Source organism: Pezoporus occidentalis, unplaced genomic scaffold (genome assembly GCF_034315485.1).
Source record: "Pezoporus occidentalis ecotype Australia unplaced genomic scaffold, CSIRO_AGI_Poc_V1 ctg350, whole genome shotgun sequence".
Taxonomy (NCBI): Eukaryota; Metazoa; Chordata; class Aves; order Psittaciformes; family Psittacidae; genus Pezoporus; species Pezoporus occidentalis.
The window spans coordinates 142,962-167,394 of record NW_026915484.1 but is presented as its reverse complement, the minus strand read 5'-3'; the positions used below and the strand labels follow the sequence as shown (position 1 = coordinate 167,394).

Sequence of the window (24,433 nt, the reverse complement as noted above, 5' to 3'; positions counted from 1 at the left end):
GTGTTCAAGGCCAGGTTGGACACAGGGGCTTGGAGCAAGCTGCTCTAGTGGAAGGGGTCCCTGCCTGTGGCAGGGGTTGGGAATGGATAAGCTTTAAGGTCCCTTCACCCCAAACCGTGAGCAGCGCTCTGCAATGAACACCAACCTCCTCCGGAGCCCAGCGCCACCCGCTGCTACGGCAGTGAGGCGGTGGCTCCTCCTTATATATGGTACCTCATGAATATTAATTAGGTGGGCGTGGTTAACGCGAAGCGGACGCACAGGCTTCATTACTATGAACCAGGGGGCGTGGCCCCCCTCATGAATTATGTGCAGTGGGCGGGGCCTCGCCCCTCAGCGCTCTGTCCCTTCCAGGAGTGAGAAGATGGCGGCGGCGGCGGCGCCCGGCGGACGGGCCGCGGTAGCGGCGCGACGGGGCCGGCGGCGGCGAGGGGCCCGGCCCGGGCTGGTGTCGGAGGAGGAGGAGGAGGAGAAGGAGAAGGAGGAGGCGTTGCTGGCGGTGTCGGAGTGCCCGGGCTGCCGGCAGGCGCTGGTGGAGGCGGTGACGCCGCCCTGCCGCCACTCGTTGTGCCCCGCTTGCTTCCAGCGCTGCCTGCAGGGCCCGGGCCTGTGCTGCCCGCTCTGCCGCAGCCGCCTCTCCACATGGGCCCGCGCCGAGCCCGCCGCCACCACGGCTGCCGGAGGAGGAGGCGGGGAGCAGCGGCAGGAGCAAGGTGCGGGTTCAGCCCCGACGGGGCGCAGGGAGTTTGTGGGGCTCAGCCCCGTCCTGCGGTGGTGATTATGGGGGGGGGGAACAGCGGGTCTGAGCCCGCCCTCCTGTGCCATGGTGGGAGATGGGCCCTGAGGGGAAGGGGGGGGTCGTGTTCCCCCCAAATCAACATCTCCATGCGCCCGTCATGCTCTGCACCCCGGCAGTGACGGGGAGCAGGATGGTGACCCCCTCATAGAGCGCTGTGGGCACGGTGGGATGAGAGGTGTGAAGAGTGGGTGGGAGCAGGGTGCTGGCAGTGTCTCGCCCCGTGCTCATCCGTGGGGATGGTTTGGGCTCTCCAAGCGGTTGCTTGAACCCAGAAATGGCAAAGCGGTGGTTATTTGTGTAGCAACACGGACCGAAAAGTGAGGGCTTGCGAGGGGGCTGCCCATTGGGAGGGCTGGCGTTGGGGTGGGTTTGTGTTGGAGGAAGGCTCCTGCGCCGTGGGAAGTCCCGGTTCCTTGTTGACATAGCGTTCCCATCGTTTCTGAGTTCAGGGCTTTCTGGCACGCGCCTCAAGAGCCTTCGGCCCTCCTCTGCTCCGTGTGTTTCCTTGGGAATAACTGCCTCTTTTCAGCCCGAGGCGTTGCTCTTTCCCCATGGGAGCCAAGGCGCTGCGGAAGATTCCCACCTTGCTGCTGTCCAAACAAACGGGATCTGCTGCCCGTGCGTGTTGCTTGGAGGGGTGCCTGCACGAGTGCTTCACGGTAGCAGCGCTGGTGGGAGCCCTGTGGAGCAGCCGAGGCTTTCAGCTATGGATAAACATCCTTTTGCCATGCCCTAACCGGGCGGTTTCCAACGTGTTACCGGTCTCCTTGGTCATGCTGGTGTCTGCACCCTCTAATTTCCTGCGGGCAAAATGAGCAGGATGAGCCTCAAGGGCTTCAAGTGGGCGTTTGGGCTAAGCCCGTTCACCTGGAAGGGAACTGGGAAGCTTTACATGGAGGAGGGTTTGCTGAATCAAGGAACGGATGGGGCTGTGCGGAGGGAGCTGAGCCAGGAGCCTGGGAGCAGCTCCTCTTTGGGAGTATTTAGTTCCTCCTTGGGAGCGCTTCCTCCTTCCTGGCCCAGCCAGAGGAGGGACCACAGGAACTCCCTGGGTCCGTCTCTGCTCTGGAGCAATGGTGTCGGTCATGCTTAACTATTCCCAGCTTGGTCTGATCTCGCAGGGCGGGATATCCAGCTGTGCCACAGGGAGCCTTGTGCAGTGCTTTGGTTGTTAGGAGGGAATAGTGTTAATTCTCTGCTTGAATGGATTGTCTGACATGGGAATGTTTTGCACATCTTAGGGTGCTGAGGCGCTGGCACAGGGTGCCCAGAGAAGCTGTGGCTGCCCCATCCCTGGCAGTGTTCAAGGCCAGGTTGGACACAGGGGCTTGGAGCAAGCTGCTCCAGTGGAAGGGGTCCCTGCCCGTGACAGGGGTTGGAGCTGGAGGAGCTTTAAGGTCCCTTCCAACCCAAACCAGCCTGGGATTCTATGCAGGAAGGCACATGGTCGTTGTGTTGATTGTCATTTTCTGCCTGCCTGGACTTCCTAACGCTATGGGGTGTCTTAGAGAGCATCGTGGAGGGTCTTAGTGCTGAGAATCATAGAGTCATAGAACAGCTAGGGTTGGAAAGGACCTTAAGATCATCCAGTTCCAACCCCCCTGCCATAGGCAGGGACACCTCACACCAGACCATGTCATCCAAGGCTCTGTCCAACCTAGTCTTGAACACTGCCAGGGATGGAGCATTCACAACCTCCCTGGGCAACCCATTCCAGTGCCTCAGCACCTTTACACTAAAGAACTTCTTTATCTCCAACCTGAACTTCCCTAGTTTAAGTTTTAACCCATTACCCCTTGTGTCACCTTGTGCACCTTGAGTGTCATGGGCTCTGAATTGGGCTGGAGTAACCCCTACTCATGCTGTACTCCACGTCTCATGCCATAGACCTTGCCACCATAAAATTACACTTCAAGCTGCAGGGCCATTGAGTTCATAGCTGATGAAGTGAGATAAAAGGAGCTCAAACAGCAGTTCTGATGCATTTCTAGCCTAGGCTCAACCTTGTCCTTAAGTGGCACCAGGTGTCTGCGTCGGGCTAAAAGCTGTAAAGGTAACTGGCCACTTATGATGTAAGTTGGGCCAATAGTGTGGAAATCAAAGGTAGTTGATGTGTTACAAATGGTAGGACCTACTACATGTAGAGAGTGAGCAGTGGATGTGGTTTGACTTGATGTTAGGGATTGATGTTATCAGATCTTGATGTTACTGAACCTCCCCATGGCTGAGGTTGGCAGGGACCTCTGTTGACCCAACCTCTGCTCAAAGCAGGGTCATCAAGAGCAGGTTACCCAGGACTGTGTCCAGCTGGGTTTTGATTGTCTCCAATCAAGGCTGGAGATTCTTATCTCCTCCTTGGGCAACCTGTACTGGGGTTTGACTACCCTGACAGTTAAAAAGTGGTTTCTGCTGCTAAATGGAACTCCTTGTGTTTCAGTTTGTGCCTATTTCTTCTTGTCCTGTCACTGGGCACCACTGCTGCTCTGTAAGGGAGTAGGTGGCCCATAGGTCCCACGTCCTCTCTGCTTGCTCCATGGGCATCTCTGTACCATATAGCACGTGGAAAGGCACCTTATGTGCTGGTGTAAAACCAGATCTTGAGTTCAAGATGTAATGCTTTGCTAAGAAAGGTTTCTGATATTCAAAGAGTTGCCTGGTAGAAGTCTTGGAAGGCAGATAAGTGCAGCAGATGGAGGCGTGGAGACCAGCTAGCCAAGAAGAAGGAACAGAATATGTTCACAGCGCGGTGCTCAGCCTGATTTGGAAGGAAATGAATACATGCACATTTCTTCCAAGGCAGATGGAATTCCTTGCGAATCAGGGCTAAAGAAGAGGACCTTGAGCAAAAGGACAAGCAGATGAGGTCTGTATCTTCTCAGCAGGCACAAGGCCTACCTTCAGTATCAAATCCTCCCCACACTGATAGATTTCTGCCTGTCAATCCTGCCATTGCCATCCCAGATTATAGATGACTTCAGGGAGGCTGGAAGATTCCTGAAGAACAAACATTTCCCCTACAAACTGGGAAACAAATCCAGTTTTCCAAGGAAAAGGCTTGTTAAGTTGATCAAGAAGTTTAAACTTCCAACAGGAAAGTGCTCTGGGAGGAAAGGAATAAAACCGGTTTATGGAATAGACCCGCACGTGTTTTGGAAAGGATCAGGGCTCCCTTACACTGAGTTAGGATCAAGTGGAGCTCAGCCATTCCTCATAGGCATCCAAATCCATTCATACAGACAGCAGAAAGGGACCCCACATTCGCCTTTGTTCCAGCCTCTGAATCCTTGGAAAATTTTGCTTAATATCTAATCAGAATCTTCTCTGTCAAAAGGCAGTTGATTCCTTTTGTCTCTCTGCTGCCTGGTCATGATGCACAGTTAATAACTGATGCTCTTGGGAGAGGGATGGGGTTTAACACAACTTCCCCCTCCTTCCTCCGAGGCTTTTTTTGGCTGTGGTTTCCCTCTTTCCCCACTGGCCCAAACCAGTCCCAGTTACTGAGCATTTCCTGGGGATTCCTTCATTTCCTCTCATTCCTGTTGCCCCGTCACCAATTCTCTTTTCCTCCAGACCACAGTGCTATGAGGTTAGAAGTGGCAATCCCAAGGAAGCCTTTCCCTGCTGTGTGAAAAGCAGGAATTTTTTTCCTACATCAGTCTGATTAAAGCCATCACTGCCACTATTTTAGCTCCTTGCTGCAGCATTGGTGGTGTAGAGCTGTTTGATGGGAAGGAAATAAGGTAGGGATGCTTCTTCAGGAGCAGTAAGAATCATGCCATGAGACTATCAGAGTCCTTTCACCTCCATCTTCTCCCTCTCCATCCTCTCTCCACTCATCCACAGTCCTTAAAGTATTTCTCCTCTACCATTCAAGCCCTTAATGAAGAGAGAGATTAGGCCCAGACCCAGAACTAGCCCCAGTGGCCACTCTTGAGAGGCTGTCCTGGCATGGCACTGGGCTATAAACTCTTGGAAGGTCATTCTCCAGCTAGTTGTGCATCCATTTGAACGGTGGTTATACCTAAACTAGCAATTTGTTTCTCACTGCTTCCAAGAATGGGTTCTTTGATGTGTTTCCAAATGGAAAAGACGCAGTATTTTTTGCCTACTGTTGTTCAGGATGCTGAGGAGGGGGTTATCCTGGAAAACAGGGATACATCCTGTCCTTTCCAACACTATGAGATCTATGATATGGGAGCTACAGTGTGAGCTGGGAATCAGCATGCAAGGAAACCTCATGGAATGAGCCTGCGTCTGCCGGACTTTGAGCTCCATCTAGGACCAGTCCTGCTGTCCCAGGCTGGCAGTTCTGCAGGGCTGCATGCGTGGCTCTGACAGCGCCAGGAGAACATTCCAGCTTCTGTGGTTGTGCAGTGCTGTGCCTGAGCTCGAATGGGCTCCATGGGCCCAAAGGTGTTGGCACTAAACCATATCGAGCAGAATCTCGTCACTTGTCCTCATGGGGTTAAGAGCTGTTGCTCCTTACAGCCTCTCTATCTGGGACTTTGAGCTTCTTCCCTCCAGTGCCTTCATACCACACTCTGCCTCCCCAGCCAGCTCTTCTCCTTCTCCACACAGGCAAAAAGGCAGGATTTTGAGTTCATAGAATCCCACACTGGTTTGGGATGAAGGGACCTTAAAGCTTCATCCAGTTCCAACCCCCTGCCACAGGCAGGGACACCTTCCACTAGAGCAGCTTGCTCCAAGCCCTGTCCAGCCTGGCCTTGGACCCCATCCAGCCTGGCCTTGGCAGTGATTCCTTTATAGTGGTTCCTACTCTTTCTACTCTCATATTATCTTGCTTTATTTCCTTACTCGTTTCCCTCCAGAGCAGGTTTTAGGCAGTGCAGAGCAGTTTCTGCATGGGTTGCTCCCAGGTACGTGGGTGACCCCTAACACAGCACATCCTGCTGGGCATTAACTTTCTCTAATATGGATATCTTGGTCTCTACAGCAGGTAAAACACCTTCAAGCCCCCAAGAGGTGAACTCACATCATTACTTGTTTCTCCCCCATCCCCTGATTTCCCCATCAGAGAGACTGAATTGAATTCATTCGAGTTGTTCTTACAGAGTTGGTGTTTGTGCTTTGCCTGTTACCTTCTACATGCTTGCTAATGGACTAACCCTGGTTGTAGTACCCATGCACATATTGAAACTAAGCCTGCTGTTTCAAGGCGCTGCTTCCCTCTCATTCCCCTACTTCTCCATGACCTTAGGGAAAACTCCTTTGCTCCAGGAAGCTTCGAAGATGACCACGAACAGTTCAGAACTCACCAAGGGGAGATTTCACCAGCTTTCTGAAGCCACCTCTTCTGTGTCTCCCTCTTCCACCCCCAGACAGCATCTCCATCTTCCATATTCCTTTGTTCAAAGCCTCTTCCCAGGAGTTACTACCCATAGGAACACGCATCTTGTGGATTTAGACCCAGTATGGCTCAAACAGCCCTCATCTTTGCTGTGACTGGTGCTCAGACACTGGGCAGAGGCATCAACCAGTTCTTGGACACATTCCTGGAGAGGTCTTTCCATTTACAATCTATTGTATTCATGAACTTGGTACATTCCTGCTGGCTTTAATGGCCTTTTATCTATTTATACCACTGTAGGACTTACAGATTATATAAGTTCTATCATAACACCTATTTAATGTATGTGCATCTTGTGAAACCCAGAGGCTGGTGTTCACTGTTAGCTGTCCATAGAAACCAGGCAGGACAGATCAGTCCGATGGATGAGAAGCAGGATTCAAGAGGGTTCTTCCAAAACACCTTCCCTTTTCTGTTTTGGAGCATCTTTATTTCTTCTTGTTCTCAAAGTACCTGATCACAGGTAATTTTTGGTAAACACTGAAACATTGCTCTTGTGAACACTCAGGCTTTTGCTGTGCAATTATTTCTCTGCCCCTTCCCATTAACTGATGGATTGCTTTGTTCTCTGTCTTGCTTTTAATGCATCCACTTTCTGGTGGCTTTTTGTGCCTTTTATCAGCTCTCCAAGGCAAACTTTTGAAAATGAAGAGATGGAGCAAGAGTTGCAGGGAAAGCGATGATTTCTGTGCCCAGCATCAGTGCTGGGGAGCTGGGTTGCTCCATTTGGAACATAAATCAAGCAAAATGAGGTAATTCTCCCCCTCTACTGTGCTCTGGGGAGACCCCCCCCCCTGCAGCCCTGATCCAGCTCTGGGGCAGCAGCACAAGAGGGACGTGGAGCTGTTGGAGCGAGGCCAGAGGAGGCCATGGAGCTGCTGCGAGGGCTGGAGCAGCTCTGCTCTGGAGCCAGGCTGAGAGAGCTGGGCTGGGGCAGCCTGGAGAAGAGAAGGCTCCTGAAGGGGAGACCTGAGAGCAGCTCCAGTGCCTGAAGGGGCTGCAGGAAAGCTGGAGAGGGGCTTGGGACAAGGGCCTGTAGGGCCAGGCCAAGGGGAATGGCTTGAACCTGCCCGAGGGGAGACTGAGCTGAGCTCTTAGGCAGAAGCTCTTCCCTGTGAGGGTGCTGAGGCGCTGGCCCAGGGTGCCCAGAGAAGCTGTGGCTGCCCCATCCCTGGCAGTGTTCAAGGCCAGGTTGGACACAGGGGCTTGGAGCAAGCTGCTCCAGTGGAAGGGGTCCCTTGCCTGTGGCAGGGGTTGGAACTGGAGGAGCTTGAAGGTCCAATTCCAACCCAACCCATTCCGTGATTCTGTGAAAATCTGTTGGGCAGACTTGTCTTGGGGAGATCATTGCAATCATTGGTACTAGTCTATTTAGGGTGAAGCACGTGGGGGAGAAATGACAGCATGTTGATAGCTATCTACCACATTAACATTTTTTTAGTGTCATCTTCTGCTTCAGCTGGAACTCCAGGCTCAAAACTGGATTCAGTCTATTTTTGTCCCATTTGTCTCTGCATGAGAAGTGGTCTGGAGCCTGTTACATTATGGGAGCTGGTTTGGGATGAAAAACCAAAACGTTTTAGAGGGTTGCATTTATGTTTTCAGTAGATGAGTCCTAGCTTGGCTTAGGTCTCATCTCCTGTTTGCTGCACCACAGATGCCCACAGCAGGGCAGGGGAAGGGGTCTGGCATACACTGTGTGCTCTCCTAGCAGGGTGTGACAGCTCAGAGTTTTCCTGCAGCTTCTGCGTTATTGATTCTTCCACTTATGATTTATGGCTGAATTATCCTTGTTTCCAAACATGCCCCAATGCACCGTTGCCACATCTTCATGTTAATTTAATGTTCTTTCAAAGCAGCTAGGGAAACTGGTTGGAAAACTGTTTCCAACCCTCTCCGTAGACAGAAAACTTCCGACTCCTTCTTTTGTGCTTTGCAAACCTCAAGATCTCATCTTCAAGTATAAACAGCAACTGCTGGAAGTTAAAAGGAAAGACAGTGAAAACCTCAAGGTTTTGATTATCCCTGTCAGGAATAAAAGGGACAAGGAAGCTGCAAAGTTTGCTGCAAGATTCCGTGGATCATGGATGAGGATTCACTGCTGTGCGTGGCAGAGCTTCGACTTGCCCCATGGCATTGGTTTGGCAAAGCCCAGGAGCCTCTGAGCAACAGACAGGGAACCAAAGGGTTTCTGAATCGAGTTCAATTTAGTTATTCATCCTGTGTTGTTGAATTCAGCAGATGGATGTTCCTGAAGCTTTTGCCAGTATAAAATCTGCTGGTCAGGAGTGAGGATTAATGGTGACAGTGTGTAATGTACACACAGAGTGTAACACATTTCTGTGTAATGTTGAAAAGATGGAGTCATTCGAGGGGCTTGAAGCTCGAGTCAAATGCCTCTTGTAAAGAGAACCAGTGTTAAGTAATCAGAAACCCTTTTGTCTTCTCAAATAGTGCAGAAATCAGTTGTTTTTTCCAAGATTGAACACAATGGGATGAAACTCTTGCCTGCCAGCACAAAGGAGCACGATGCTGGGTTTGATCCTGCTGCTGTGACTGTTTCGGTGTTATCACCGTGCTCAGAAGGAGCATCTCAGTGCCAGGCTTCCCAACAGCCCTTCAAAGTCAGCGTCATTCAGAAACCATTCCTGTTGACCCCCAGATCACTCAAGAGGAAGAATAAGCTGGAGTTTTGGTCAAAATCAAGTAAAAGGCTTTTTGTTCCATCTTCTTACCCATTTTGTTGTTGTTCTCAGCTGTAGCACACATTGAAACAGCTGAGCTGCCTTGTTCTGGACCTGAACATCCAGAATTAGAGCAGGGAGGAATGTGTGTGATGCTCTGGAATGCATCAGATGCTCTGGAACCACCCAGTCTGGTTCCATTTGTGGTGCTTCTGTGCTGATAGAAGCATCCTTGGCTGGGGGCAGCCACTGTGCAGCATCGCCCTACCCCAGAAACCATAATGGGGTGTTGTAAACGTAGATCTACAGTTACAGAGTCACAGACTGGTTTGGATTGGAGGGACCTTGAAGCTCCTCCAGTTCCAACCCCTTCCACGGGCAGGGACCCCTTCCACTGGAGCAGCTTGCTCCAAGCCCTGTGTCCAACCTGGCCTTGGACACTGCCAGGGATGGGGCAGCCACAGCTTCTCTGGGCACCCTGTGCCAGCGCCTCAGCACCCTCCCAGGGAAGAGCTTCTGCCTAAGAGCTCAGCTCAGTCTCCCCTCGGGCAGGTTAAAGCCATTCCCCTTGGCCTGGCCCTACAGGCCCTTGTCCCAAGCCCCTCTCCAGCTTTCCTGCAGCCCCTTCAGGCACTGGAGCTGCTCTCAGGTCTCCCCTTCAGGAGCCTTCTCTTCTCCAGGCTGCCCCAGCCCAGCTCTCTCAGCCTGGCTCCAGAGCAGAGCTGCTCCAGCCCTCGCAGCAGCTCCATGGCCTCCTCTGGCCTCACTCCAACAGCTCCACGTCCCTCTCGTGCTGCTGCCCCAGAGCTGGATCAGGACTGTGGGGGGGGGTTGTCCCCAGAGTGCAGCAGAGGGGCAGGATCCCCTCCCTGGACCGGCTGCTCGCGCTCTGGGATACAGCCCAGGTCTCATTCTTGGACCATTCATTCAACACAGCATTTGAGGTCTCATCTCCATTGACCCCTCTGTAAAATACAATTTGGTGCATGATGATGCTATAAGTAACCATTGTATGTGCCTGGTGTTGGACCACATCAGCTAAACCAGCACAGCTTCATGGTTCCATTAGTTAACATCTCTTCTGGCTTGCTGAACCTGTGTAAGCAATGAAACAGTTGATGTGGCTTGTCTATACCACAGCATGTTTCCCTAGGGTTAGTCAAAAATGCTTTTATTACCCTGGAGGGAAGAAATACACCTTTTTAGGCATGGAGATAAGGTCTGAGACAAGCCTTAAATGTTCAGAAGTAACTGAAGTTGGCTGCAGGCACATTACACATTGCTGCTGCCCTTGGGACTGCCTCCCTGGACATTCAGCTTGATAAAATCCACCAAGAGCTGGGAACTGCTCAAGGACACAAGGCAAACACGCTGTGAGAAGCTGGTGGAAGGTTTCCAGCAGGAGCAGTTGCAGAAGCAGGAGGGAGGAATGCAGCCTGGCCTCCCCAGCATCGCCACCGCTAGGGATTTATATCGCACATGTGAGGATATTTGGGATGTTTTCCTTCAAAGACAAGCTTAGCTCATGCAGGCGTGTGAGGGAGAGGGACTGGCAGCTCTTTAGAACAAAGCCTTATCATCTGTATGGCTCATATTTGATTACAAGAGTGGGTTTTCCCCTTTTAAAGCAAGTATGAAAGAAATACGCTGTGATTTGTTCAGCTCTGGCCTTGGCAGCATTCTCTCTCCGTAATTCCTTGAGCAGGAAGCTCCAGAGTTTGCATTCACACTGGTGAGGAGGGACTGAAGTTGGGGGGCTTTCCTCTAGGAACCTTAAAACCAAACCTGTGGAAAGCAGGAGGTGCAAGGAGGGTTTAGTCAGTCTTTAAAGGGCATGTTTGGGCATGTTTAGCAGCAGGGTTGGGACTGTCCCAAGGAGGAGGCAGATCACAGAATCAGCTAGGTTGGAACAGACTATAAATGTGGCCAGGAGCCAGAGGATGCCCATGGGACAGCCACCAGCCCTTGGGGGTTTGATTTACTTATCCTACCATCAACCTTTCATTCTGGAAAGGTGTTATTGAGGAATAAAACACTTCCTAAATAAAACGTGGGGCAGAGCTGCTGGTTTATATCCTGTAACTTACAGAGCTGGGAAAAGGGAATACCACTGGTGTTTCCTCCTTGCTTGCACTCATAGTACATTGGGATGATGCACCCTGTCTGGAGTACTGATATGGGCTGAGTCGGGATGGTTGTTCTGTGGTTGTCTATAGAGCCAGGCTGAGAGAGCTGGGCTGGGGCAGCTTGGAGAAGAGGCTCCTGAAGGGGAGACCTTAGAGCAGCTCCAGTGCCTGAAGGGGCTGCAGGAAAGCTGGAGAGGGGCTTGGGACAAGGGATGTAGGGACAGGCCAAGGGGAATGGCTTGAACCTGCCCGAGGGGAGACTGAGCTGAGCTCTTAGGCAGAAGCTCTTCCCTGTGAGGGTGCTGAGGCGCTGGCCCAGGGTGCCCAGAGAAGCTGTGGCTGCCCCATCCCTGGCAGTGCTCAAGGCCAGGTTGGACACAGGGGCTTGGAGCAAGCTGCTCTATGGAAGGGGTCCCTGCCTGTGGCAGGGGTTGGAGCTGGAGGAGCTGTAAGGTCCCAAACAAGGCTGGGATCCTGTGATTCTGTTTGAGTTGTTCGCTTTTCCCTCCAAGTTCCTCTGACTGCAGTGCAACTTGCCCAGACTTGTACTGCACAGCAGCTTTGAGCCTGACATAAGGGAGTCATTTGGGGAGTAGCAGACTCCAGGGATGGAGGTTAAACTATAACCCTGTGCCAGGATGCTTTTGCTTTCTCAGTCCCCGAGGGGGAAGGGAGGAAGCAGGAGCAGGATGGGGAATTCCTGCCGGATGGAGCAGCCTATTGCCTTCATATCACTGACCTCAGAACAAATGAAAGCAGAATAAAAGCTGTGCTTGCTCTGGGACAGCACACAAATGGCTGTGAAGGGGGAGTGAAAACACTGTGTCCCTGCCCATAGCAGGGGGTTGGAACTGGATGATCTTAAGCTCCTTTCCAACCCAAACCATTCCATGATTCTGTGATTCTGTAGAACGTTTTCAATGAGTTAATTTAAATGGGAGAAGAACATGGGTGTGAATTCAGGGTGTTGTGCTGCTGCTGTCAGCCTGTGTTCCATGGGTGTCTGGCTGGAGGAGGTGCTTTAAGCCTGGTTTCATTTCTGGGCCTCGGATTCCCTGTGACCTCTTAGGGCTGTTACTTAACCTCTGTGTTTACACCTTCCTAATACTCCCCTGGTTGCTTGTCAGGACCTCTTGAGAATCCCAAAGGACAGTGCAAAATGGTGTTACTTTGCCATCCTCCTCCTGATGTTCCTATGTTAAACTGAGCTCTGATAGCATGGTCATAATGTAAAGATACAGATATCTAAAGATACGTGATTGTGCAGGCCATGGAGAGATTGTCCTTTGGGAATGATGGACTCTCCCAGTCACTGTGCACGAAAACCTGATTCCTTTTTGTCTCCCTTTCTCTTTCCAGACTTTATATTCAGAGCACCCATTAAATTAAGCAAACCAGGGGAACTCCGAGAAGAATATGAAAGCCAGCTAAGGAAGGTACAGTATGCTGGGTAATTGTGGGGTTTCTTCCAGAATAACTTGGGATTTCCTGCAGGAATAGCATCCTACCTGCAAGGAAACTTGAAGGGCTTTTTATGGACTTAGAGGAGCGGCAGAGAGTGACTCTTCATTAAGGACTGTAGTGATAACACAAAGGTGAATTGGTTCAAACTTAAACAGGGAAGATTTAGGCTGGATGTAAGGAAGAAGTTCTCCATTATGAGGATGCTGAGGCGCAGGCACAGGGTGCCCAGAGAAGCTGTGGCTGCCCCATCCCTGGCAGTGTTCAAGGCCTGGTTGGACACAGGGGCTTGGAGCAAGCTGCTCCAGTGGAAGGGGTCCCTGCCCATGGCAGGGGTTGGAACTGGATGAGATTAAGTTCTTTTCCAACCCAAACTATTCTGTGATTCTATTCCTGCTCAGTACAAAGGTCATTTATTCCCTTTATGCTGTTGAGCCAGTTCAGGAGCATACTGGCTGTTGTCCAGCATGGAGAAGCCAGATTTGCTGTCTTAGGCTGCCTTCCAAACTATGGAAATGTCCCTTCCGTGGTGGACCTTGGTTGTGCAGGGTTTATACAGCATCTGTGTTTGTGGATGCAGTTCCACAAAGGCTTTTGCAGCATGAGGCACCTCCTGCAGTAACATCCTTCTCAGAAGCTCTCTATTCTAAGCTAGAACTTTCTGTCTGCAAGAGAAGAAATGGCATTTCAAGGCAGAAAACTGGGAAGGGAAGAAAAGAATTTCAGCTGTTTTGGAGTTAAAATCTGGGGAAATATTTTCTGTCTTTAAAAAGGGATTTTTATTATTCTTTTTTAAGCCTAAATCATTGAAACCATCTCCAGTAACTTGTCATTGATGGAAACTGGCTTCTCTTTACGTGAGAAACATCATTGTGAAAGCAATTTCTGCTGCAGCCAAGCAGATAATGCATTCCAGTGCAATCTCTCTTGTGAGAGGCACCTATAACTCCCTCCAGCATTCCCATTTCCACTTGTAGCTCCTGCTTCTGTCACCCCTTCCTCTGCCAGGAACCTGTGCAGCGTCCTGCCAAAGTAATGTGGACTCTGCCTGATGCTGGTGTCTCTGTCAGTAGATCACTGTGTCAGGTCCTTGATCTCTGTGAGGGTGTTGCTTTAAGAGGGGTTCAGCCACTCGCTGATCATTGTGCCTGGTGGGGAAAAGGCGTTGTTCATCATCAGAGGGTTTTCTTTGGGGTTTCACTTGAAGATCTCAACCATAGAAAGGGCTGGGAAGCTGATAAGGAGTTAGAAAATAGCCTTGTCCACTGAGGAGGAAAATGATGCTTAGGTGATATTTAATGTAAATGACTAGTCTAGGAAATGCAGATTTTAGAGAGGGACTCTTCATCAGGGACTGCAGTGATAGGACAAGGGGTGATGGGTTCAGACTGAAACAGGGGAAGTTCAGGTTAGGTATAAGGGAGAAGCTCTTCCTTGTAAGGGTGCTGAGGCGCTGGCACAGGGTGCCCAGAGAAGTTGTGGCTGCCCCATCCCTGGCAGTGTTCAAGGCCAGGTTGGACACAGGGGCTTGGAGCAAGCTGCTCCAGTGGAAGGAGTACCTGCCTGTGGCAGGGGTTGGGACTGGATGGGCTTTAAGGTCCCTTCCAAACCAGTCTGTGATATGTAGGAAGACAATTAAAAGATGTGGAAGATTCTTCACTCCTGCTTCTTGTGTGGAATCAGTGATGCTGATGGGCAATGTCACTTCAGGGTGTTGGGAGAACTTGGGCAGATTATGACCTTCCATTAACTGATCTTAAGCAATGCAAACTCCTCTGTGGTCCAGGTGACATTCACTAGGTAGGCGGCACATTCTGTGCATGAAGTCTGGTGACCTGTGGTGTCTTTAGCTGTGGTGAGGTGCTTTTTGAGAAACAGTTGGTTTGGGCAGCAGTGTAAAGCTTAAGGGCACAGAAATCTTATTCATATAAAAATCAAGTTTATTAATAAACATCCATCACTGTATTTCATAGAATCAGATCACAGAATGGTTAAAGCTTAAAGCTCATCCTGTTCCACCCCCCTACCATGGGTGGGGACACCTTCCACTAGAGCAGGTTGCTCCAAGCCCCTTCCAAGTCATTACCCCTTGTCCCAAGCCCCTCTCCAGGTTTCCTTCAGCCCCTTCAGGCACTGGAGCTGCTCTCAGGTCTCCCCTTCAGGAGCCTTCTCTTCTCCAGCCTCACCCAGCCCAGCTCTCTCAGCCTGGCTCCAGAGCAGAGCTGCTCCAGCCCTCGCAGCAGCTCCGTGGCCTCCTCTGGCCTCACTCCAACAGCTCCATGTCCCTCTTGTGCTGCTGCCCCAGAACTGGACCAGGACTTCAGGGGGGTAATTCACTATTTTCTTTCACTGTAACCTTTAGGATGAAGAGACTCAGGGCACCTTTGGCTTAAAGAAGAAAATAAGTATTTTGCACAGGTATTAACTGTAAACCTTGTTGGGGTTTCATAAATCCCTCCATAATAGTGAGTGGGAGACCTTCTGTGATGCTATTGGAGCTCACTCATCACTGATCCTCCCAGACTTGTTGCTTGATGTCTTTAATCCTGCTGCAAAGCCAGAATCTTCTGAGTGTTCTGAGGAGCCAGAACCTCCTGAGTCCATGAGTGCAGGATCTTACCTCTGCAGCTCTTCCAGGTGCTTCCAGACTGACACATTCCTGGATCTTCTCTCCAGTGGTCCAAGATGTATTAAACCATCTTCTCTCCAATGGTCCACAAAACATTGCATCCATGCAGGAAAAGTGGGTGCATTGTCACCTCCTGGTAATCCTGGTCACTCCATTACTGACTTCAGTACTACCTGTAAGGTTCAATGAGCACATTTGGAGCATGATGAGGATCCAGCTGAAGAGGTTTCTGCAGCCATCATTTGATTTCAGCTAAAAGCTACCATGTGCCAACACCTTTTGCTTCTCCACCAGGCAAAAGGAAACATTTTTAACATGTGTCTGACATCTTGGGCCTGGTTTTGTCTCCTTCCTGTTCATCCTGATGCCTTCCCCTTTTGCTCACTGCAGATGGGATGTAGGTTTCTTTCCCTTGCAATTTCAACTCCTTTTTGCTGAACCTCATCTGAAGGAGCTTTGAATCATCACCTAAGAGGAAAGGACGAGGTAATTTTGCTGACTCAGTGGCAACTTTTGCCTTATTCCAGGTGGAATTGTGCCTGCTGCCACTTAGTGAGAGTTTCTTGGTGTCTCTGAACTCCTGAATTAGGAAGGAGGAGAGAACTCAGGTTTGGGAATCAAAGCTTGTCTATAACCTCTGTGTGTCAAGGCAAGAGGTTTCATCTCAGATTTCCTGCCTGTTCCACAGGGATAACCCACACTGGCTCTCCTCCTGAGGAGGGGAGAGGAGCATTCAAAGCTTTTACGTCTCCCAGATGTGAGTTGCTTTCTAAAGCCTCACTCTTGACCTGTTTCCCAGCCTTTTGCAGCTGAAAACAAAGCAGTTCCCATAAGGATGCACTGGAGACTTTCTTATTTGAAGTGGATCATCTCCTAGTGTCATTTTCTCCTCTGGCTTTCAGCATGACATGAAATGTTTGCTGTCTGTGCAGGACAGTGAGATTTTCTGTTCCCCTCTTCTATACATCACACTTGGTGCCCTCGTATTTCCCATTTTCCCAAAGGAGGATCTCCTTCCTGTGTCCTAAAACCCCAAACTCACCCTCTTAAACTGTCTTTCTACCACAAGCAGCCTGTTTATTACCTGTTATCACACGTAATCAGGAGGGAAACTCCTACCTGAGGCATGTGCTGACATGCAGCTGCCAGCAGCATGGGTAGACGGAACAGGCTGAGGGAGTGAGGAAGCAAACCCGGACAGTTCATGGAGCAGAGAGAAGATACCAAACGTGAGTTTGCCAAGTTTTTGGGAATTAATGTTAGGTTCAAGAGGGCTGTTCCCTGAAATGGGCATTTCTTGAGCAATTCTCAAGGTGGAAAAGGATTCATTGCTTGTACAGCTTTTTTCCTGCAGCTCCAGTAGCCAGAAAGGCTACGGACAGCTTAAAATGCGTTTTCTGATCACTGTACTGCTGATAGCAGCTGATGGTCCTGCATCCATTCCAAAGATGCTCCTTGGGTAACTTCTCCCAGGGTAGATATTTCCCAGGAGTTTGTTCCAGCTTCTAGTCCTCATGTCCCCTTGTTTGTAAGTAAATTCTCTGGGAGATAATTTACGTGGAGCTGCTTCAAATGACTTTGTTTTAAATAGTGCACATCTTATCCTTAGATTTTGCTTTTGTTTGGAACCTGAATTCTGCACCTAAATTCCTTTCTTGTATCCTGTTAAGTAGGATTGAGGTCCTGGTGTTGCTTTGTTCACCTTTGGCGCAGCTTGTGCTCGAGCCTCACATCAACTGTGCCATTGCCCCCAATCCTTAACCATTCCTGCGTGTTGTTACTTTTGCTTGTGGCTTTAGATTTGGGAATTAAGTAGTATTGATAGAAGATAGATAAAATGGAAAGATTTCCATACAGTTTTCTTCCAGGTGGGAAGTATGGAAGGGCTGTAGGTGCTGGGAGGTATTTTCGTGGTGATAAATCTTAATGTGAACTTGCTTTTCAGCCTTAAAAAAGGCTCCTTAAAGAACTTGGCTTTCAGGTATGTAAAAAAGGCTCCTTAAGGTGCAGAAATGCTGTTCATGAGACATATAGCAGAGTATTCATCATACCTGCATCATGTGGCTCTAATCCATATTAGTCAGACATCGGGTTGTAGTTATTGCTCGAGCTTATTAATAGATCAGGAATTTAAAGATACATCTTAAACCAGCTGGAAAGGAGAAGTCAAACCAGTCTTTGGAAACATCTTCAAACACCCAGCATCAGCCAAAGAGTGGCTTTGTTCCTGGTTTCTGCCTTCTCTCCTCCCACCTCTCTCTTCCTTGTCTCTGGGGGTTTGGAGTCAGTAGGATTTGGGGCCTTCTCAGTCTGATGATCACAATGTGCTTATCATGTAATGCATCATGGACTCTGTTTTCTTTGTCAGCCTCATGCCCATGCTTTGGGGTTTTCCCCCTTCTTCATCAGGGAATGAAAATACTGAATATTTTGGGGAGAATGAGGATTTGTGGGGTCAGTGTGGATGCCATGAGCTTTACTGGAGAGCACCAGATCCTGCAGCACTGCTCTCCTGCGAGGCAAGAGGGAAACTGTGGCAGTGTGAAAAGGTAGGGAACATAACAAGAGCATCTGAGGTGCCCACGCTCAAATGTGAGGAATAAAGAGAAGTATTTGATTCCCGTGTTCTTCCCCATCACTGTGATTCATCAGCGTGATGGAGATCAGTCAATCAGAGGTCAGGCTTGTTGTCTCACACTTACACACCACATTGGGTGGAGGAAGGAGGAAGGACCTGGTGTAGATACACATCTGTTATAGACTATTCATGGCCCCTGTGAGTCTGAAGTTGAGGAAGAGATGAGAGACAAGCTGGGTGAATGGCTGGGTAATGAGTGAGGAGGGAGCTGGGTGATGTTATCCAGGGATGATGGGCTGGTGCTGGCTGAAGGACGTACCACAGAGCCTGTTCATCAGGAAAAGGTGGTGGGAAGGAGGAGAAGGGGGTTCTTGCTGGTTTTAAATCCTGGCAACTGGGGAGTTTGTCCCTGCTCGTGGCGGGGGTTGGAACTTGGATGAGCTTTAAGGTCCCTTCGATGCAAACCAGTCTGGGATTCTACGAATTGCTGTATCTATCCAAGTTTAATGTAGGTGATGCTGCCTCTATGTCTGCCAAATTGTGTCTTGTGTTACAGGCCGTTTGAAGACTAAAACTGAACTGTCACAACTTGCATGAAACTCCTGTTGCACACAGGTTGTCTGATTGTCTACGAGGAGATAAAAGCTTTTGTCTCCATTTCAGAACGTACCATGGCAGAGCAGTCTTGGTCAGACCCTCAACCTGACAGTGCCTTTGCTCTTTTGCAAAGAAGATAATATCCGTGGTACTTGTGTTGAGTGCATGAACATGAAGGTGTTGTAGAAAGAAACTCATCTTCACGTTGGGAGAACTCCCGTTCTCATATTGTGAGAGAGGCATTGACTGGACTCTAGAGCAGAGGAGTAGCGACACAAAAGTGAATGATGTGACCAAGCTCTTGGAAGAGCACTTGTTGGCAGCCAGGTGTAAGACTTCCAACCTTTGAAATTCTCCATCTTTTCTGTTGTTCTTTCCAGCTGAGAGAAGAAAAACAACAAGAGGAGAAAGCTTCTGAGGAGCTGATCCACAAGTTCGTTCTGGACGATGGGGATGTAGGAAAAAGAAAAATGGAAGAGCAGCAGAAGAAAGAGGAATCTTTAGTGCTTAAAGCGAACCAGGAGTGTGTAAGTAAGCTTGGGCTTCTCTTTCTACTCACATTAAACCCTGGCTGGTAGGTGAAATGCTGCTAAGGCTTAGTCCTGGAACAAGAACTAGGGTTTTTTAAAGACTTGGAGTAACTGAGTTTCTCCTGTTCTGCCGCTTGAAACTGAGAGCTTTCCAGGATTGACACCTTTATAGCCCCTGAAGACTATGAGCTAATAGATTATAGACACATTACTGAGAACTGTCTTAGGTTTCTTATGACTCTAGATGTTCTTCTAGAGCTTTATACCCCCTTTTACCCACTGTACTGTGACTGGAGGAGCAGCTCTTACAAACACAGCAGAGAAACCTAGAGGAAACCACTGTGCATTGTGTATCCTCAGTCTTCAGGCATATACATATTGCCACAAACATTCCTCCATGACTCTTCTACGTGTAGGTGTACAGTAGTGTAGTCCAGCAGATGCTTCATGCTGAGGTTTGCCTATTTCCCATTTCAGTTGTGAGACTCAGCAGGAAATGCTCTTAACACTTAAAGACTGATGGGCTGAGATGTGGGTACTGGATAACGTCCTGTAGTACCTTTGTTGTAGGATTATCTCATGGTTCCTTGATCAATAAATGAACTTCCTTCAGTAACAGCTGTACGTAGGTGCTGTGTGCATTATTTATGCTTTTGGGGCCAACCTTTGAGCTGTTTATCTCCAGAGCAGCATGAGCACACGTACGTGCTGACACACTGCACTCGGTTTACCTCCTGTTGGTGTAATCAGGCTTTTGGCATCTTGGGTATCTTTGCAAAGCTTTATTTTCCAAGTGATTCTTTCTGTTGTACATATCAGTTAACTCTTCCTTGGTTGACTCCAGTTTCCTGAACGTCTCTCGGATTCAGAGAATGAAGAACCATTCCAGGGCAGGCAGACACATCGATCAGCTTTTGTTTCCAAGACCAGTGCCTACTCCTTTGCTTTCCTTTCAGGGTAAGAGGCTGAGACTTAATTCAAGTTGATTAATGATGAATTACAGATGTTTTGTGACTGCTGTTCTAAAGATACCTGAGATGCTTTAATTAGAATGGGTATTCCAATCCAAAGGAAGTAATGCTGTCTCTGGAACTGTAGAACAGACTAACTGTTAGAATATGGAGTGAGTCTGATTGCCTCCTACCTGCTATAAAATCCTGGGGGTTAAAGAAGTTCATGTTCTTCCCATGGAGCAGAAAAATCATTGTAGATTTAAATGACAGAAATCATGGAATGGGTTGGGTTGGAAGGGACCTTAAAGCTCATCCAGTCCCAACCCCTGCCACAGGCAGGGACACCTTCCAGTAGAGCAGCTTGCTGCAAGCCCCTGTGTCCAGCCTGGCCTTGAACACTGCCAGGGATGGGGCAGCCACAGCTTCTCTGGACACCCTGTGCCAGCACCTCAGCACCCTCACAGGGAAGAGCTTCTGCCTAAGAGCTCAGCTCAGTCTCCCTCTGGCATCATTAAATCACTAAAGTAAAAAATCTTCAGATATTAAGCCATTACATTAAAAAATCATTAAAGTACACAGTTCTTGTGGTGAACTCTGGGTCCTTCACCAGCACAGAGGTTAAAAGATAACAGCAGCCCCAAACCCCTTACCAGTGAAAGCTGCTGCATGGTGCAGTGGCAGCAGCTGAGTAACTCCCTGTTTCCACATGAGAAGCACAAGGGTTTCCATAGCATCCTCATTAGCTCCGACCTCAATTAGCTACAAGTAGGTGGAGGTGTCAGCGTGTTTAGTGAGGAGCCCTTCAGCACAGCCAAGGATTCTGAGGCTGATCCAAGATTCCTGCATCCCTTTTCCCTGAGGGTGTAGGAGGCACCTCTGGCTGCCAAGGCTGATGCCTCCCCCACAGGCAGCTGTGCCAGGGCTGTCGGGCTGGTTCTTCCTCAGGTCATGAACAATCTCCTGTTTTTCCCCCATCTGCTTTTTAGGAACCTCACTGCCAAGGTGGAAAGGAGTCGGAGCTGCAACGACACCATTCAGGAGAGGTCAAAGAGCAGGCAGAGATCAGCCCCAGCCAACAAAACAAAGGTAGGGGCTGCGTCTGCAAGCAGAGGCTTTGTAAAGTGTCAATGTTCTTGTCTGAGGTTACACAGCACCAGGAAGGTGGAGATACGAAACACAGTGTTGGTGGTGCTGCCGGTGCTGTGTTATCACTGGGGAGCAAATCACCTCCTTGCAACTGCCAATAAAACCCTGCCAGGTTAGAAATCACTGAGCTTATGGAGTCGTTTGTCAGCACTGGAGGATATGGAAGTTGGAAGGGTCCTCACAATGCTTTTGTTTTGTCATTCAGTTTCTTTTCAAGGCTGAATCCTGGCTGATTAAAGAGAAATCTTTTAGAAATTTAGGAGTAAAATCCCCTTTTCTTCCCCTTCCTCTCCTGTTCTTTCCAATGGTGTTTAAAGGTTTAAACTTCCAGTCCTCCATCCCTGGCAGTGTTCAAGGCCAGGTTGGACACAGGGGCTTGGAGCAAGCTGCCCTAGTGGAAGGCATCCCTGCCTGTGGCAGGGGGTTGGGACTGGATGAGCTTTAAGGTCCCTTCATCCCAAACCAGTGTGGGATGCTATGAAACAGAGCAAAACTCATTTCTTTTCTAGTGTTAGAATACTTCCTTTTGTACTTCCACACTATGCAAAGAGCTGGCCTGGTCTTGTTTCCCCTTGCATCCAGCAGCCCAAATGAATTAACCCTATCTGTTCCCCTGTGCAGGGTGAGAGATGTTTTGCAGTGCACCCAGTGCTTCACAGTGAGCAGTGATCACAAAGCAGCACTGCAAATCTGAACTGGGGGTTTTGAGGCTCTTCCAGCAGTAGTCACTGGGTGCCTTCCGCTCCTTGGAGATGCCCTTTGCAACCACCTTTCCTTGTGCCATGCCTGGCAGCACCACTGGCCCCTCTGCCCTGACAGGAGAAGTAAATCCTTGCACTAATCTCATGCAGTTGCACTTGCTCTTGCACTAATCTCTGTCTCTGGAGCTGTTCTCTGCCTCCTTTCCAATGTGCCTCTGGGCCATGGGCTCCTGGTGGAAGCCAGCAGCAGCTTCAATCGTGGGAGCTGTGAATTCTCAGCCTGGAACAGCTTCAGTGCTACTCTGCCAGGGCTGCTTGCTAGGATGTGGTAGAACCATGGAATCGCAGACTGGGTTGGGTTGGAAGGGACCTTAAAGTTCATCCAGTTCCACTTGTCCTTGTTGAACCTCATTAGGCTTCCCTCCGCCCAGTTCTCCAGCCTGCCAAGGTCCTGCTGAATGGCAGCACCACTTCAAGTGTATCATAGAGTCAGAGAATCCCAGACTGGTTTGGATTGAAGGAGCCTTAAAGCTCATCCAGTTCCAACCCCTGCCACGGGCAGGGACCCCTTCCATAGAGCAGCTTGCTCCAAGCCCTGTGTCCAACCTGGCCTTGAACACTGCCAGGGATGGGGCAGCCACAGCTTCTCTGGGCACCCTGTGCCAGCGCCTCAGCACCCTCACAGCAAAGAGCTTCTGCCTTATTTCCAACCTAAATCTCCCCTGTTTCAGTTTGAATCCATCACCCCTTGTCCTATCACTGCAGTCCCTAATGAAGAGTCCCTCCCCAGCATCCTTGCAGCCCCCTTCACACACTGGAAGCTGCTCTGAGGTCTCCACACAGCTTCTCTTCTCCAGGCTCAACAGCCCCAATGTTCTCAGCCTGTCTCCATACAGGAGCTGCTCCAGCCCCTGAGCATCCTCATGGCCTCCTCTGGACTTGTTCCAGCAGCTCCATGGCCTTCTTATGCTGGGGACCCCAGAACTGCACACAGTGCTCACGCTCTGGGGGTGCAGCCCGGCCCACACTGAAGTTGGGTCATGAGGACCTTCTTTTCACCCAACACCCCAAGTCCTTCTCCTCAGGCTCCACCCAACCTATAGCTGTACCTGCGATTGCCCCAGCCCAGAGGCAGGACCTTGCACTTGGCCGTGTTGGGCTCCATGAGGTTGGCATTGGCCACCTCTCGGGTGTATCAGGCACTCCCCACGTTGTCCATCTTGTCCTCAGTGACAGATGTCTGAGCTGTGGCGCTTTGCTTTGCAGGTCAGCAGCACGTCCACGCCGCTGGTTGGGGTCCTGTCATCCACCCAGAACAACCGCTGCCTCTCAGCCCCGGACCTGACAGCAGAGAAGCGCCTGGTCCTCAACCCCGTTTCATCCCTCTCAGCGCTGCACAAGCCAGAGAGATCCATCAGCCCCGAGAGCAACGACAGCATCTCGGAGGAGCTCAACCACTTCAAGCCCATCGTCTGCTCTCCGTGTACTCCACCAAAGAGGCTTCCTGATGGCCGCGTCCTGAGCCCCCTCATCATCAAATCCACCCCGAGGAACCTGAACAGGAGCCTGCAGAAGCCAACGACCTACGAGGCCAGTCCAAGAATCCTAAAGAAGTGGGAGCAGATCTTTCAGGAGCGCCAGATCAAAAAGACTCTTTCCAAAGCGACCCTCACGTCCTTGGCTTCAGAGCATGGGGAAGATGCTACAGCTCCTGACATCACCAACTCCAGCAGTTGCAATAAGGAGCAGCCACAGGCTCAGGATGATCACCTTCCACCCGACACCACCGGAGACCCTCGCCCCGAGCTGGATTTCCTCCCTTCCATCAGCGAAACGAAGCTGGGAAGAGGGAATGAGAAGAGCAGAGATGCTCAGGCCTTAACCACAGATGACAGCGCTGCTGATCCAGACGTGAGATCCAACATCACCTCCCTCAACCCACGAGTGTCCGAGGTCCCTGACCTAAAGGTGAACGCCTTCATGGACAAATCCTGTCTGAGCCTCGGCTCAAAAGTGCTGGGCAGGAGACTGCTGGGTGTCAGCGCATCGCTTCCCGACAGCACCGCGCTGAAAGCACCGGGGAAGAAGCAGCTGAAATACCTGAACAACAGCGAATTGATCAACGTCCAGAACAGCACCTGCAGCTCGGTGGAGAACCTCCTCGGGGAGCAGCCCCCGGCGCTGCGACGGGGCCGCAAGAGACGCTGCAAAACGAAGCACTTGGAGCACAACGGCTCCGTCAAGAGACTGCGGCACCCGGCGGGAGAGGTGGGCTTGGTGCCCGAGGTGCGGGACATGGAGCAGAAGCTCCAGCAAGAGGAGGAGGACAGGAGGTTGGCCCTGCACCTCCAGAGGCTTTTCGACAGCGAGAACAGGACAGTGGAGAGGCGGAAAGTCAGAGTGGAGCGGTACCTGCTGCGCTCCAAGAGCACGCTGGGTGCCAAGTAGCACTGGTGGACGCTGTTGCCTTGCTAGAGGACGATGAGGTTTATCAGATTATCCTATAGGAAACCTATTTTTGGTCATACTTCCACCCGCACAGTTGCTTTTCTCATTGTTGGTGGTGAGATGTTGTAGGTCCAGTTCAGACCGAAGCCAGAGTCCTTTCAGCTGAACGAAACCAAGAGGGGTTGAGGGAAAAGTTCCTCAAGTTTTCCTGGTCCCTTGGTCTGAAAGATGTGTGCGTTGTCCCCGTGAATACACTGCAATGTATATGCAATGAATACCTCTGCATGCAGCTGGTGACATTTGGGTTGTGTGAGCAGCAAGGCATGAGGAGCTCATCCACTCCTTGCCTTGCTGCTTCAATAGGCCAAGGGAAGTCAGAGCACTACTCACAGAAAGTAGGGTTTTCCCATCCT

General features: G+C 50.3%; 1 protein-coding gene across 1 annotated transcript; it reads left to right on the top strand.

The window, feature by feature from the left end:
• The first annotated feature begins 360 nt into the window (after positions 1 to 360).
• RNF169 (ring finger protein 169) lies at positions 361 to 24,322 on the top strand. The gene is made up of 6 exons (XM_062630417.1): positions 361 to 719; positions 12,337 to 12,413; positions 18,623 to 18,769; positions 19,617 to 19,729; positions 20,712 to 20,820; positions 22,839 to 24,322. Exons 1-6 carry the CDS (start codon positions 365 to 367, stop codon positions 24,018 to 24,020), a joined length of 1,983 nt encoding a protein of 660 aa, XP_062486401.1. The 5' UTR covers positions 361 to 364; the 3' UTR covers positions 24,021 to 24,322.
• The last annotated feature ends 111 nt before the right edge of the window (positions 24,323 to 24,433 follow it).

Coding starts and splice junctions, on each gene's coding strand:
- RNF169 (XM_062630417.1), top strand. CDS start 365: ATGGCGGCGGCGGCGGCGCCCGGCGGACGGGCCGCGGTAGCGGCGCGA. Junction 720..12,336: donor GCGGCAGGAGCAAGGTGCGG/GTTCAGCCCCGA, acceptor TTCTCTTTCCAG/ACTTTATATTCAGAGCACCC. Junction 20,821..22,838: donor ACAAAACAAAGGTAGGGGCT/GCGTCTGCAAGC, acceptor TTTGCTTTGCAG/GTCAGCAGCACGTCCACGCC.